General features: G+C 43.6%; 1 protein-coding gene across 3 annotated transcripts in view; it reads left to right on the top strand.

Moving 5' to 3' along the window:
• Positions 1-17,171, top strand: part of DENND2A (DENN domain containing 2A) — a 398,086-nt gene that overhangs the window by 233,407 nt on the left and 147,508 nt on the right. For all 3 annotated transcript variants that reach the window (XM_085651922.1, XM_085651923.1, XM_085651920.1), the window contains 5 exons: positions 421-514; positions 1,429-1,479; positions 4,008-4,192; positions 6,939-7,048; positions 8,549-8,618. In XM_085651922.1, coding sequence (XP_085508048.1) covers positions 421-514; positions 1,429-1,479; positions 4,008-4,192; positions 6,939-7,048; positions 8,549-8,618 — 510 coding nt within the window. The remainder of the gene's footprint in view (positions 1-420; positions 515-1,428; positions 1,480-4,007; positions 4,193-6,938; positions 7,049-8,548; positions 8,619-17,171) is intronic.

Genomic DNA, 17,171 nt, shown 5'->3' with positions numbered 1-17,171 from the left:
CTTGTGTCACTGTGCTTCTCGTGTGTAGAGGTAGCCACTTGAAGATCTTATGTAGCCTGCGCAGGATGAGGTAGCAGGCGGAGGAGCCGGCATTGATCTGTGATTTCAGATTGGCATCTGCAGACTCTGCCCTGTGGTTAATACTAAGTTTTACAGTGCCAGGGCAATGTTATTCAATCCACCTGAAGTGTTTTCATTTTGTTCGAAGATGTGGTGCTGATCTTTTGTTCTGCATGCCATGCGAGCATCCAACTGGAGTGTTGGTATTGCTACGCTTTTTAAGTGATGATGATGGTTGTTGGGACCTGTTCATGATGAATCAAGAATGGGCAGTTTCATCCATTCCATTCCGGATTCTGTGCTCTCTTCTTGTTCTGCTGGAGAAACTCATCTATTTTACCTCTTCTCTCCCTCATACAGCTAGTGCTGAAAATAAATACCATCTTTGAGGCCCGACGAGGGAAGAAACGAGTGAAAAGGCTCTCGCAGTCTACAGAGAACTCTTCTGGGAAAGGTAAAGCTCTAAGTCTGACAAAGTTTCCATTGAGTTTCTCACAAATGTGAAATGAAGTGTAGTTCACTCTACTTGTGCTGCCTTTGAAAGTCATCCTGCCATGTAATATTTATTTGTGGTGGGAGACGCCAGACCACCACTCTGTGAGCCATGGGGTCCTTCACTCACAAGAGTGTGCGTTGAGGGATTCCTCCCCATTATTCATTTGGGGAGAAGTGCCTCATTTATAAACATGTGGCTAGATACTATGTGAGGGATCGATGGCGTCTGAGAGCTGGATATGGTTTTTTATTTGAAGGAGCGCTGTTAAGGAGCTACTGTATCTGAGAGCCCCTTGATGATGTGTGTCACCTTACTTATTTCGCCATAGTGTGAGTCATCTCCTTGCATGTGATGAGGTATCTATTGTATTATATTTACTTTCACCTGATCTCCTCTCCCGTAGATTTTCTACCTGCCTTATTTTTCCTTTAATTCTTTCTTTTCACCTTCAACCTTTCTTTTTCTAACTTTCTTGGCTTCGTTTCTCCTATTCTTTTAATCTTTTTTCCATGTCTTTTTTCCCTTTTCCTTTCATTCTCCCTTATTTTATCTGTTTGCACCTCCTTCTCTTGCCTGTTGTCCATTCTCTGGATGTCATTCCTCATTTGATGCACATTACATTTAATTTATTACAAATATGAAATGTAGTTAGTTTCTACCCTAAATCATTTCCATCACCTTGTCTGATTACTCTCTACTTCTTTTACATCTGTTTTCCTTTTCTTGCCTTTTCTTACTGTCTTACCTTCACTCTCCTGTCTTTATTTGCTTCTCCACTTCTTCAAATTATTTTGTTTCACATGTTCACTGCTGTCTTTGTGGCTGTCACATTCTCTCCCTTACTTACCTTGGCCAATCTGTTTTTCCCCCAGTTACTGACGACAACAGTGAATCAGACAGTGACACGGAAGAGAAGCGAAAAGGTATGACTTTCTCTTCTAGATATACATGTTCTTGTATATTTGTGAGACAAAGATGACTACTATGGGCTTTGGTCCAGAATAGAGCCCCCCTACTATTTAGTTCAAGATGCCTAGTCTGTCCTGAACTGCATATGTATGTGCACGTATAGACAATTCAGCCTGTAATATCAGGCGAGTGGTCTCAACATGGTGACTGCAGCTCTAGAAGACCTTCTTTACAAAACATTTAAAGCCACATGCATATGTCAACAACGTGTTGGGTCGTAACTGTTGTAATCATCTTTTAAATTTTTCTGTAGGACAGATGAGGGTAGTGAGTGCTTTATAGATGTTGTAATACAATACAATGCATATTGTTGCACAATACACATGTAAGATAAATCATAGGATTTAAATGGCACCAGCATGCTAACCAGACACGTTCACATCACTTTTTGCTCTCATATGGTCTAAAATATTTGTTTAATGACAAGTACGTGACTGAGCTTCTCGTAATCGCTACAACTGATTGTTTGCACTCTCAGATAAATAGGGTGTTTGATTGATTAATAAATGACATTGTAAATAGTAATGTAATGGGTCCCAAATTTTGACCCTAGAAGGAAACGGGCACTTGGCGAACCATTGTATAGGCAAATCTAAAGATTTGTTGTAAAGAGGATTAATAAGACTACCTATCTATATTCTAAAACCTGTTTTTTTTGGTGTGTGCATGTGTTATATAAGCAAAATGCAGTGCTTTGTAAATTGGTGTCTCTCCAGCAGGCATAATGGATTATGAGTAGAAAACCTATAAATCATTGATTTGGCCTTGAGTTGTTATCGCTCTTATTTTGCAGAGTAAGGCCAATCTACAAAGCGTTCCTGATCAAGTGGTTATCTTCTAATAGTGAGGCTATTGCGGGGTTAATCGGAACCTATGCAGATGGACAGAAGTGTTTGCAATGCCCATTCCTGTGTATTTGATATTTTGTGTATGTTTCACCATCCTACATGGTGGATCTTTGCTCCCTTTGCCTACTTGTACATCCAGCGGTGGAATAGAGGCAAAGGAAGACCCCCTAGGCAGTGATGATATGGCCGTGCACTGCTGCGGTCTTGCTCGAGTCCTCAGGGACTTGCATGCTACTTGCAATGGGGCTCCATAGGACTGAAGCGGGCGAGGAGTTTTTTCTTGTTCAAAGGGGACCCTGCCCTGGCAGAGTGACTAAACTGTCCAATTTGTGGCGATTTCATGACAAATTTGTATGTTCATCTTTGTGAGTAATGACTTAGATGACCTAATAATGGATTTTGCCCAGATTAATGTAATTCTTTATATCAATGTGAACCTATTGTTCATATTGATTTATGCATTTCAATCCATCAGTTTTTTTTCAATTTATTTTTTTAAATAAGTGTGTCTCACAGGGTATGCACATGCGTGGGTCTTGAGCTTTCTGTGGCATAGTGACTCAAACTGTATCTTCCTCATAATGCCCAAAAAAGCCAAACATATCTGGTGTTCGTTTTATGTCGCAGGTGGCACGTTTTTCAGTCTTTAATTTCTTTTTAGGGCGTTTGGTTGTTTTTTTGTCTTTAATGGTACAGACAAGCTACATTTATGCAATGGAATGTGCTCAGAATAATTACCAGTAGATCGGATTGATCCAAGTATGTGCATCCATCACTTTGTGCAGTGCTGCCTTTGAGTCATCCCAAGAGGCCTGACTATTTCCAGATGTGGAATCCAGAGCTCATTGTGATCCAACTCGTATCGGTAACTAAAAAGAAAAGAACAATGCCTGCGTCATTTTATTGACACATGCATACTTGTTGCACGTGCCTGCAATATGAGACCGATGACTGATCCAAGACTTTTTTCCATCTGGCTAAAAACTATTAGCAAAGCCAACAGGTCACAAAGGTGAGACTGACTAGCTTTGCTAATGCTCATTTTATATGGGGCTCTTACCAAACAGATGGGTATATTATCATGTGAAACAACATATGCCTTGCAATAGTAATAATCTGTACCTGTGCTGAGTAGGATGTTGCTTAGTGCTTGTTTCTACCAGTCCTTGATTCAAGGACCAGAGACATCCGTGAGTAGAGCATCTTATTGGAGGTGAAGACTCCATAGACAAACCCCTTGACCATTTAATTTAAATTCTGTACTTTAGCATGCAGTCCCATCTATCTTTAGCAAACTAAACCCGAATATAAAAAAAAATGTCATTGCTTTCCTTCGATCCGTGTATAAAACTTTGCAAAGCTCTCCGATGATGGCTTGTTGGCCAACACATGCTGTAGATTGTATTGATAGTACTTGCCAGGTTGATACTTCAGATGGACCTTCCACTTTGCTGGAAAGTGGATCATCCGTCTGATGTTTGGATCTAGTAGCCGTTGTAGAAGCAGCAGTGGAAAAGCTCATGGTTTTCTTTTCCTGGTCTGAGTCTCAATGTTTCATGTGTTCTAAAATGCAAGACTTGTGTGATGCGTGCATAGTCAATATAAAGCCTCCTTGCTCTCTTCCCTTGCAACAGCTCACAGCCAGCGCCTGGTCCATGTGAAGTCCCGACTGAGCCAAGCCCCGCGGTACCAGACGTTGGAGCGTGAATTGCTTGAGTACCGGAAAAGACAACTTTTTGAGTACTTTGTGGTGGTATCGCTGAAGAAGCCAATGGGGGATCTCTACACTCCAGAACTTACTCAGCAGTTCCCTTTGCAGGTGACTCTTATGATATAGCTCAATAGTCTCAACCCATAACAACTCCAGAACTTGTGTGGTTCTAAAGGGAAATGGCTCGCTGCAGCATCTGCATGTGCTTAGCTGCCTCTGTATGCAGTTATCATAGGAGCATGAACTTGCTGGTGAAGTGAACGCCAAGAAAGTCTATGGTTGGATCTCTCCCTGAATGCTGCCCTTCTGAACCCACAGTCTGATAGGATGGCCTCTGAACGCATAATGACATCTTTGTATTATTAATGCCATTTTGTCAGAACTGATTTCAATGTGTCTGTACCATTTGTTAATTTCCTCTGAATCATAACCCATACACTTAAACAATATTTGAGTTTCACTGACCATATCTTCATAATCCATAACTTAATCAGTTAGTGCAATTATTGAAATTTGCCAGATGACTGTAGTAGGTGGCAGAAATCAGAGAGAATATCCAAATCAGGGCTACTCCTAGTAGAAGAAATTGATGGCGAAACCATCTTTCGAGAATGTTCAAAACAGAAGCAGGACTTCTAGCCTTCATGCTTTCAGGAACGCCCTTTCCAGGGAGCAGGGTGTCTTCATCAGTCTTTGAGTTTGAGTAGTTCCTTTTTTGCTGACCTTGTTGGGCATCGCAAAGCGATCTAGGTAATGTGGGTTTTCCTACCAGACTTTGAATACAATGGACAGAATTTCAAATTGTCATCCATGCGTGATTTGTAGTCAGTCAAGGGCTGTGCTATGTGTTTTGCAGGACTACATTTGTCATTGAGATATTAAACATTCTACTTGGCCAATAGCAATAGTAGGGATGTATTCTGGATGCCTCTGTATAGAATTACATATTTAGTTCTCTAATAAAATTGTAATTTTATCATAAAGAAGCATTGCATTAACCTTTCCAGGACAGAGACAGGGCTAACTGGATTGCTACATTTTGGCAGAATTGCTGCATCAAATGGCATTGAATGGGGCAGATTCAAAAGGTGTAGTTAGCGGATTGATCCCACAATTAAGAGTTTTGACTTAGAAATGCTTAAGCAGAACTTGTTTTTAATCCGCTGCATTTTTTTAGGGAACAATTATGTTTCGGATTTAGAGCTGATCTTTAATATTGCTTAAATATATTTTGGGGATGGCTGTAGGACGGGAATCTCAATACTAGATTATCAAGGACAACAAAGAGGGACTTTAGGTGAATATTAAAAAGAATCGGCAACAGTGAAAGCCATTGAAGTGGGGGGCAGCGGTTCTTATTGTGTGAGGTAGTTCAGGATTTCCTAAACACTCTGAGGGACCTCTTTTTCAGAAAATATATAAATGATACATGTGCTGCCCTGTAATCCTGGTCATTAATAGCTATCCAAGGCTCTCTGGTCCATGACGCTGGTTGTAAGCGGCAGGTCCAACGAGATAGGACTTTAAAGGTTCTGCATCTAGCTTGCTCTACACATCATTTGAAACAACTAGAGGTACCATCTCCATCCTTTTTGATGGAATGGAAGCAGTATTGTATAGTTAAAGGAAACTCTGTACCACTTCTATCAGGGAAGTCCGTCATTTGTCCATGAGTCCTGCAGTCATGTCGGAATTTCACTATGTCCACAAGGGCTACACTTAAACTCTAATTTGAAAAAATGAATTAGATGGTACTCTAAAAATTACCCATGGCTCCTAGCCTCTTGGATCAATGCTGTACTAAGCTGGTCTAGATCTTCTTGACATATTTTGTACTTGAACACACTGGGAGCTTTATAGGAAGAAAATGGCGATTGACCTACAGAAGGACAGGTCTGACTGAGGCGCGATTGTTCCCAGTGCTAGTTGACCCAGTGCTTTAAGGCTGTGTGGAACATGGCCCTCTTGGAATGTCAAGCAGTGGTGGCTGCCTCTGAACGGGGGTGGTGAGGCGGGGGTAAAAAAAAAAAAACTTACCTTCTCCAACGCCTCAGCACGCCTCTCCGCGTCCTCGCTCTTCTGCAGCCCGTAAGCACCCAAGCTTCCGGACTCTGCCAGCCAATCGTTGTGATTGATCTGAACGTACTGTTTGGATACTCATACAGTGCCTGGGGAGGCTGGGCATGTTCTTCACGGGGCTGTGCAACACAGCCCAATGGAGAACATGCCAAGTGCGCATGATGGTTTGGCCGGGCCTAGAGGGCCGGTCAAAGCGTCATTGCGCACATGGGAGTGGGCAAACCACTCCTGCTCCCTCTGATGCGGGGAGCCCAGCCCTGCCCGAAATGGCTGGAGTCTAAAGAAAAATAAAATGATAATACCTGCTTGTTATTATAATTTCCTTTTTCTTTTGCACTGCTCGGACGAGCAGTGGGGTGACGCTCGGTGGAGGAGCCGCCACTGATGCCAAGATTGCACAGATGGATGAGGCGAGTCACAGAATTTCAACAGTTGCTCTCAATTATCACAATTTGTTATTTCAAGTCCTGGCCTAAAGGCCCAGAATCTGGGCTTGTAAATGAGCAATAGGTTACCTAGTGATATGTGTTCTTAACACATAGCAGATAAAGGATTGGTGAGAAGAACAGTGTGCGCTGCCCTCACTAAACCTTTCCACTCACTAACATCACATTTGCTTTTCCCCACGTGCCTCTTTACCATCATTCTTATAATCTCTTGCTGTTCATTCTTCCTTCTTTGCTGGGTTTCTCTATATCCCTCGCCCTGTCTTTTTGATCTTTAGATATTTGTTTGTGTTCGCCCTTGCTGTACATTCTCCTTTTGTCTCCCACAGCTAGAGCGGTCTTTCAAGTTTATGCGAGAAGCTGAAGACCAGCTAAAAGCCATTCCTCAGTTCTGCTTCCCTGATGCGAAGGACTGGAGACCCGTTGACCAGTTTGTCAGGTAGCCTGCGTGCCAGTGGACCTGTCTGTATGGGTTATTTCACCTTGCTGCCTCTCCCTTGAGTTGTTGTCATGGATATCATGTCATGATTGTGTCTGACGGCCTGGTTGCATGTTCTTATTTGTCTAAATTATGCATTTGAATGTCTGCTCAAGTAGTTGTCTGTACATATGTGATGTGTATGTTTTACTACCCATCTATGTGAGGAGCAACAGCTCAGATACTTTAGCACTTTGCAAAATCAATTTTTAGATGCAAAGTTTAGAAACTCTTTGTGGGCAGCTGTAGGCCCTGAGCACTTTTAACATTTAAGCTGTCAAGGACATTGTGCATTTTCCTAGTAGTAGTGCACCTGGAAAGCAGACTCACTGTAGTCTCTTGATGGTCGCACATTAAATCCGCTTTGTTTCTGATTGATTGTACATTATTTCCATCTTTCATTTTGTGTGCAAGTTCACAAGATGTATTGCAGTGTTTGTAGGCATTTTCATTTGTATGAAATCTGTGCCTCACACCAACATGTGGGTCATGGAGACTATTGGAACAGTTCCAGCCACAACTAGTTCTTGTACTTGGCATGATATGTACACTTCCAATGGAATCCTCTAAGATGAACCAGGAGTAGTCTGGTTGCACCTTCCCAGGCTCACTATCATTGTAGATGTTACGTCAAAAGACCTGCTGAGGCGGCCGTACAAAATTCAATTTTTCAGCGATTATGGAACTGATGACCTCTGCCTGTATATTATATTGGGGCAATGAACGGATTGGGGGATAGGAGGGAAGCAATACGAAAATCCTGGGGGTGAGGGGTGTTATGGGGAGCCACTCACTGTGGAGAGCAAGAAAACATGAGTGGTAAATATTGTTATCACCCACAATAGGTCTATCAACAATAGACAGCTAAAGCTTATCTTTAGGCTAGAACTGAAAAAGCACTTGTATTACTCTGGCTTCAATAATTCTCTGGTTTCCATGTGCACTAGTTGGTTACAAAGGCTAGACCAGGACAAGGTAAAATATGTAATTCCTTTTTCAGGTGACATTAATAGCTAAGTCAGCACTGCCGAGTAATTGACACTTCCCAGTCAACCATCCGTTTCTTCCATTGTGACACCAGGAAAAGCACAGTGACCACCGAAAACAAGCCAGATACAACACTGGTTCCATAGGCGTTCACATGTTTATGAATCTTGTTAAATCAGACTCCTTTCTTGCTACTGACTTTCAGAAAGGCAAGAGGTGCTTTTCCACTGTGAATATATTTAGCTGAGTGTTGGTGAGCTGTTTGCAATGATGCAACAGAGTTGAAGGTTTGTGGGTCTGGTGGTGGTGTGATATTATATCTGCCTGTTGATGATGCAGTGTTTCCCACTATTATCCTTAATGTAAACGGTTGTTGCTTGCCTTGTATGTGCAAGTGGACGATGTCTGTCTGCATGGTCAAGTGACAATCAGCAGTTTGATAGTGCTTCTCACCTGTCCTTCTCTTCCATGCAGTGAAACCTTTTCATTTGTCCTGACGGGTGAAGATGGCAGCAGGCGATTTGGATACTGCAGACGCCTTCTGGTAACTATTGTTTTCCTTTATTGTTTGGAATAGCAGCTCTCCTACCCCATGTAGGGGTAATTGGCATGCTAGCAGGCTACAAAACCACCACATTATTCAGAGGTAATAGGGATCCAACACACAGCAGGGACAAGTAAAGTTTGAGGAGAAAGTGATGTTACGAGGAAAGCTAGAATAGATTGTAAATTAGGGCAGAAGATGTTATCGAACATGTCACTCTGAAGAATCCCAAAACCCTGTATCCAGTGCAAGAACTGTGGACTACTTGTTTCAGTTCTAGCAGATCATTTGAATGTGTTTTTTTTTTTGTTTTAAGATGACTGTTGCAATTTCCTGTGTGTGAACATGTAGTAAATACTAGTTGGTTAGGCTCACACCTTGTACTCCCCATTGTCTAAGTCTCGCTCACTAAAGTCATCTTCCCTGAAGCTTTTAAGACAAACCATAACCTCCCACTCCTGAAATGAAAACAGTAAACCCTAATGACATTGTCAGCTATCACCAATCCGTCCTCTACCCATCATTGGCAAGATCATTAAACAAGCAGTCTATGCACAACATACTCAATTTAAAGATCTCATCTCCTCCAGCCACCTCTTGGGCAACTACCAATCTGGCGTCCGATCACGCTGCGGCACGGAGACCACTGCCTCAACAGACATAGTTGTTATCATCCTGACCACAGAAACAGATGACCCTGCCTTCTGATATTACTGGACCTCTCAGCTGCCTATGACACCATCGACCAACCCACCCTCATTAACTTTCCGAAGTCTCAAATGAGATTCACTGTAAAAGTTCTCCACTCGTTGTTTCCCATTATATCCAGTCATAACAAGTACATTCATATGGGCACTTCCAAGTCCCAGAAGATCCCCTGCAGAGTTCCCTGGAGTACCATCTTGTCCCTCATACTCGTCAACCTCTACTACATGGAGCCCCTTGGGTGCTACTCACAGATAAAACCAAAAATTCCCAATACTCTTACAGAGCACAACTTTACATCCTATGGCTGGCTCATAGGGTGCCTGCTCCTCATCCATACATGGAAGTCCTGCACCTACCTGAAGCTTATCTCCGCCAAAACAGAATTCCTGCTATTCACCAAGAACAACCTGCAACCACCAGTCCAAACCTAGCTCTAGAGCATGAACCTAGACGTATTTGAACCACTACTGACACCCACTGCCAAGTCACTTGGATTTACCCTGGACACCAGTCTTGCCCTTAAAGCACACATTATGATTATTAAACATTTGTAGAACGCATGTCTACCCTTGGGCATCCCAGCGCCAACAGCTGAGTAGAAAACCAATAAGTTTAAGTAGCTATTTGTTGGAATAGCCATGTTTTTAAAAGCTTCCGGAGTGGTAGAATGTGCGTTTCAGCGCGGAGGTGTAATGGTAGCGTGTTCCACAGTTTCGCCACATTATAGGCAAAGGATCTTCCTCCGCTTCTTGTCCGCCTGATTTTGGGAACAACTGCGAGGTTAAGGTTAAATGATCGCAGATTCCTCTTAGGGCGATACGGAGTGATAAGAGGTTTGTTGATTGCCGGGCCTGTTCCACGCATATTTTTGTGGGCAATGCATAGGGCTTTAAATTTTAGTCTTTCAAGGATTGGCAGCCAATGAAGGATTTTTAAGGCTGGTTTGGCTGACTGAGTTTTTGGGATTCCAAGTAGCATCCTTGCTGCGCAATTTTGGGCGTCTTGAAGCTTCCTTAGTGTTGCCATGGGTGCTTCCAAATAGAGGGAGTTACCATAGTCCAGGCGTGAAAAAAGCAACGCCTGGATGAGAATTCTGCTTGCGGCCTTTGGGAGCAGTTGGAGCTCCGATTTTTCGACGTGATCTGAGAGTACCAAAGCAGGCCCCTGTCTCCTTCATTGCTTGATGGTCAAACTTGAGCGAGTTGTCTAACTAAACACCCAGACTCTTTATCTTGGTTATGGGAGTAGGGGGAGGGCCTTGGCTCTTAGGCCAGGTTTGGCTGGGACCTACACTAGGGTGGTTATCTAAGAACATCAACTCAGTTTTGCCTCCGTTGAGTCTGAGGCAGCAGAGCTCCATCCACGAGGCAACTTTCTCTACACAGAATTCAAAGTCCGACAGGAGGTTGCCGGCCCCATAGAGTTATGACCAGCTGTGTGTCATCCGCATAGGTCACAATATTAATTCTATGAGGCAGAATGATATCGGCCAGTATACATTAAAGAGAGTAGGGCTCAATGAGGATCCCTGCGGGACTCCACAGTTGAGCTCCAGTCTCTGAGAGGTGGCGTCCCCTGTAAAGACTTATCTAGGTAAGATTGTATCTAGGAGATCGCCTTATCTTGAATCCCCAGTCTCCTAAGTCTCTCTACTAGAATGGAGAGGTTAACCGTGTCAAAGGCCGAGCTCAGATCAAGGAGGATGATGGCAGCTGCTCCTCCCTGATCCAGGTTCTGTTTTGCGTCTTCCACCACAGCAAGAAGGGCAGTCTCGGTACCGTGGTTAGGACAAAACCCCGTCTGGGTGGCATGTAGAAGATTATGGGTTTCCAAAAAATTGGAAAGCAGAGTGTTCACATATTTCTCCAAAATGTTTACAGTTGCCGGCAGCAGTGAAATTGGGCGGTAGTGCCTAGGTCACTTGGGTCTAGGCTAGATTTTTTCAAGAAGGCCTTGACCATCAGATGCTTCCAGGGATCTGGAACAGATCCTTTGGACAAGGAAAGATTTATAATTTCCAGGAAACTTGGAAGAATCACCTTCCCTGCTTTATGTAAGATATGTGGAGGAGTGGGCTCTAAAGGGGAGTCTGATTTAATTTGTTGAAAGATTTCTGTCAGCTTGTCCAAATTCATAGCTGCAAATTCTTTAAGTTAGTGCTCTTTATGGTATACAAGTGTCTCAGTGTCTGCGAGATCAACAGGACAAGGGGGCTTAGGGAATGTGTTATAGAGCTTATTGACTTTTCCGTGGAAGAACTCTGCAAGTGCATTACACCGTTCTGGGGTGGCCTCAAGGGATATATCATTTTTTGGGAGCTCTAGGAGATCCTGTGCGACCCGAAACATTTCCCTAGGAGTATTATTGGCTGATGTAATGATCTTTTCATAGTAGGTCGCTTGCACTACTTTATTTCTTTTTGATAGATTTTTACAGCTTCTTTATATTTCGGTTTACACAATCCTGGAAATCCTTCCTCCATTCCCTCTCTAGTCTTTTACACATCTGTTTTAGTCCTCTCAGTTCGGGGGAATACCATGGGGTGTTTTTGTCTCTGGCTTTGTGGCTAAATTTAATTGGGATGACCGTATCCAATGAAGACTCAATCCATCGTGTAAAGTTTTCCGAAGCTTCGGTCAGATTTGAGTTGGATTCGGGTTTGAGAGTGTTAAGTGCTAAGGTCCAGGGTTCTACCGGAAGTTGAGCCCAGGGTCGTACTTTCTTTTCCCTGATTTTAATACTGGGAGCTTGCGCATTGGCAGTAACCCTAAGACATGCTCGTACTAGCATTCTCTACATAAGAAAAGGAAAGCATACCTTCCAGAAAGTACCTTTTAGAACTGCTGTTTAAGCCCTGCTCGACAGCCTCTCGGTTGCCACACTGCCCCCTGTTTAAGGGCATCCTACATGCATCATTAAGGGCCTGAAGAAATATCCCCACATCACCCCCATCCTGATGGAACTTCTCTGGCTACCCTTGTTGGCCCGCACCATCTTCAAAACTAGCTGCATCATCTACAAAGCTATACCAACCCGTACACTTGCCTTCTTGTCTGATAAGCTCACTTTCTGAGGGGCTCTGGGCACACCTGCAGCCAAACACTATCATCTTGGAAGACAAAGAAGTGCGAAAAAGAAGCGCCGAGGAAACGGGTCTGCTCCCTCTGTACACCTGCGATCTGGAGTGATGCTCCCATTTATGAAGGAGCTGAAGACTCCGCTCTTTAAAGAGCATTACATCGTGATATTGTAACAGTCCTCAAACCAGCAACCCCTCCTATCACACATTGACCCGATCTTTGTCCCGGACTGTGTACATGCTCTGGTTCCTTTCAGATAGGATTGTGCCATAGAATTGCCAGGTACATACACAGGTACTCATTGGTACACCTGAGCCTTTTTATGATCTCTGTTTTAATACATACATTATTCTAAATTTTTTTGAGAGCCACAACGTTGGAATGCTTGACAAGCAGGATGAGTTACAAAATACATTTTTGAGGCAGCGATTCCTGCGCCATCTGTTTAGGTAGAGAAATGTATGTACCACAAACCTAGCTGAGAAGCAACAGAGCCCTGAACAAAGGGTGCGAGCCTGGTACATTGAGAACATTCACAGAGGAAGGGAGTGGGTGAGAACCTAATGGGTGAGGGGATAGAGTTTTGTGAAGAGATGTGTTTTCAGTTTATTTTTTCATTGCAGATGAGTAGACGCAGTTCTGATGTCAGTGGCTGATGCTCTGTGTCCTTGGTGTTTCCATTTTTTCTTTTCCTGTTAAATGCTATTTGTGCTTCTTGTGTTGCATTATGTGCCCAACATAGCTCTTTGCTCGGCCAGGTTTGCTGGATTGTTGTTTCTCAGAGCCTTTGGTGTGTGGCACCTGATTCGGAATATGATGGTTGCTGGGGGGGGCAGCCAGTGAAGTTCCTTCATTAAGTTGATATGATTGAATTTCCTTACACCTTTAGTGAGGTGAGCTGTGGTGTGTACAATACCTTGCGGGTGCCAGTGTGGGTGGGAGAGGTCAGTGAGCAGGGGGTTGCATCCCTCCAGGCGAGATAGATGTGCTTACACTCTTGATCTAAAGTTGGGTTTGGCTCGGAAGAGTTTTACTGTTTTCCGGCGAGAGAGATGGCCTCGGTTGGTAGTTTTTAGGTCTCGTCTGAGCCAGCGCTTTAGCGCTGCTCTGGCGAGAGCTATAGAAAACGGGAATTTGGAAGTGCAAACAAGTGCTTTTCAGGCCCCCAACTACAGTGCATGTGCGCCGGGCGCGCGCACCATTTGGCAGCCTGCGTGTACATTTCGCGGGTGCTTTGATGTCCTCAGTGAGCCGCGCGGCCACTGCGAACATCAAAGCGCCCGCGAAATGATTACTTTCACTTTAACGTTCGCACCTACTTGTTTCACCTCTGCTGCGAAGCCGATCCGCACCTTTCGCCTCGATCTCCGTGTTACCTTACTCTCCACTCTGTCCAGAGGTCTCTCTTGTTCTCTGCTACGCTTTCTTTTCCTTCATATAAAGCCCGATTTTCTTCCTTCATATGTTTCTTTATCTTTCTACATCCTGGCATTTATTTTTCTGCCTTCCATCATCTTACCTCTCTCTCCCTCTGTCCGTATCACACACACCTTTCTCACTTTAACCCTCCCTCCGCCGCTTTTCTAGTTCTCTTCTCCCCTTTGTCTCCGAATCCTGTCCCTGTCTATGAATTGTTCTCACTTCACCATTTCTCCTCGCTGACTGTTTTTCACTCGCCTCTGCCCCTCCCCCATCTCTCTCTCGTTATTTCCCTCTCTTTCTCTTCCTTATTCCCATCCCTGTTATTTTTCTCCTCGCTTTCCAGTCTTGCATTTAATAGTTCGCAAATCTCGTTTGATGCTGTATATCTATAAGAATCGATCCTTGACTGCAGCCATCTCATTACGCGACGCATTCTCAAACATTCCGCATTCGAAATTCTCGCTTTCAAAACGGTTCGAAATTCTGGGCAATCCCTGCTCCAGACATTAAGTTGGAATTAATTATTTGCTTGTAAAATAAAAAAAAACGGTTGATCGCAATCGCCACCTAACCTTATTTTATAAACACACTCCTAAATTGTTTCCTTGCTGTTTCTGTCAGAAAGCCACCGCCACTGGAAAGGACGCAATGTGTGAAACCCAGGGCTGATTGCACGTGGACTGTTTGAAACGTGCATTCATCCTGGTGTTTCGTACAGCGCCTTAAAATGTGCATTCATTCATCCTGGTGTCTTGTAGAGCGCCTTGAAACGTGCATTCATCCTGGGGTTTCGTGCAGCGCCTTGACACGTGAATTCATCCTGGTGTTTCGTGCAGCGCCTTGACACGTGCATTCATCCTGGTGTTTCGTGCAGCGCCTTGAAATGTGCATTCATCCTGGTGTTTCGTGCAGCGCCTTGACACATGCATTCATCATGGTGTATCGTGCACCGCCTTGACACGTGCATTCATCCTGGTGTTTCGTGCAGCGCCTTGAAACGTGCACTCATCCTGGTGTTTCGGGCAGCGCCTTGACACGTGCATTCATCCTGGTGTTTTGGGCAGCGCCAGCGTTTGCATAAGTACCCAGTGCAAAGCCATGGTTATGTTAACTAGAGGGTGATATGTGTTTGTGTTTACTAACCCGTCATTAATATCCCCGTGCATACAGAGACTGGCTATGCCAATATGTTAAACATCACAACACGTCAACACCGTAAACATTATTTTCGCTAGTATTGGACTCAGTCATTTTCCGAATTTCTGTGCTGGCAGTTCGCCCTAAATGCCAGATTCACGGACATCGGAAAGGAGCGAGAAGCAAAAAAATATATACGTTACTGTGCCACTACTTTATATATATATATATATATATATATATATATATATATATATATATATATATATATATATATATATATATATATATGTATTCACTGAAAAAAACCATAGGTTTCACACATGTTATAGTTAGCTGGACATTTTACTGATAAAAAACCAATGAAATTCCCCCGTTATAGTTACTGCAGGCAACTATAACTCACGCGACCGCAATCCTCTGCTGATGCTAATACTGTATTTAGACACTTATTTGCCCATGTCGTCTTCCATTAAATTTTAGCTTTACATATATTACAAATATTTTTTTTTCATAAAGACACATATGTCATCAGCAGAAGATTGCGGTCGCGTGAGTTATAGTTGCCTGCAGTAACTATAACGGGGGAATTTCATTGGTTTTTTATCAGTAAAATGTCCAGCTAACTATAACATGTGTGAAACCTATGGTTTTTTCAGTGAATTTGCAAGGTTTTTTAAATGCTAAGTTACTTTACGCCATTCGTGGCGTGCGCGCCCAGTTAACGCAGTTCGTTCCGTGCGCGCACGGTGCGCTTCGCGCACCGCGCGCCCACTTTACGCAGTTAGTGCCGTGCACGCACAGTGGTCACGCGGTGCGCTGCGCGCACCGCGTGCCCACGTTAAGCGGGATGGGCCATGTAGGCACGATGCGCTTCGCGCACCGTGCGCACATGGGGGACATATTTTGCGCATCTTTGTGAAATGTATTCTTTGTTAACTTCTTAGATGTTATATGCCATGCACCAATGGTGCCCTTCGGGCACCATTTGCACACGGGGTGGGGAGAATGTGGATAATTTTTTTTTTTTTACAATTTTTTACCGTACGCGTACGGTAAGCGTAATCGGCGATTTTCCGAAAAAAAATTCTTTTTTTTTTTGGGCTTGGGGGTGGTTTGGGGACCCCTGTATCAATGCTGGGTGGTTAGGATCTCATGAAACTGCCTCTTTACACATTTTTGGGGTTCGTTTTTGCTGCCCAACTCAGGAAGCGAGAGAGAAAATGGCGGCCGCCGCTTCCTGGTTTCGACCGATTCGAATGTTTACTAAGATCTAAGAGCCAATCAGAATCGCGCTCGCGCACGCCACAGTACGCGTACGGTAAGCTTACGGTAAGCGCATGGTAAGCGCACCGTAAGCTGCCACAGATATATATATTGATTTAAAGGCTATTTTCTCAGAATCTACTGAACAGATTTACACCAAACCTACAAAAGGCACTTCCTTGACCTGGGGACTACCTCTCTGCCAAATTTCATTAAATTCTGTTCAGCCGTTCGGGCTGTAGCCCTGTCTAAAGGTCCTATGGAAAAATGCATGGGAAAAACGCGTTTTGGGACCCCCCTTTTATCTCAGCCCCCGCTTGACGAATCCCCCCGAGACTTTCAGGGTAGGAGCGGAGCGTAGCGCCCCACCTATTTTGAAACATTCGCGAGGATTCGTCGACCGGCGCCAAAGTTATTCAAAATAGAATGTTGCGGATTTCCTATGGAAACGTGGTCCTAACTATAACTACCTACTGGCGACCGCCAGTAGGTAATATATATGTATATGTATATGTATATATGTATATATATGTATATGTATATATGTATATATATGTATATATATATATATATGTATATATATATGTATATATATATATATATATATATATATATATATATATATATATATATATATATATATATATATATATTGCAGCTGGCTTCCGTCACCACAGAAACACGTTTAAGACGGTAAAAAAAGTCTTCGATACAACTCCACAAATTATGTCACCAAACATGTAAATGAACTTTGATTCTCTTTACTGCCTCTTGGCACTGTGAAGGTCGGGCAGCCTCTTGGCGCTGTGGGAGGTCGGGCAGTCACGACCGCACGCCGCCCTCAGGCCAGCGCAGGCACCGAGGTGTACACCTGACTAGTAGTGAGGTCAGAATCTTCTTATATAGCGCCTACTACCTATTTACACTCGTTTCACAACAC

This window comes from Triturus cristatus, chromosome 4_1 (assembly GCF_964204655.1).
Source record: "Triturus cristatus chromosome 4_1, aTriCri1.1, whole genome shotgun sequence".
Classification (NCBI taxonomy): domain Eukaryota; kingdom Metazoa; phylum Chordata; class Amphibia; order Caudata; family Salamandridae; genus Triturus; species Triturus cristatus.
This window is presented reverse-complemented; position numbering and strand designations above follow the sequence as displayed.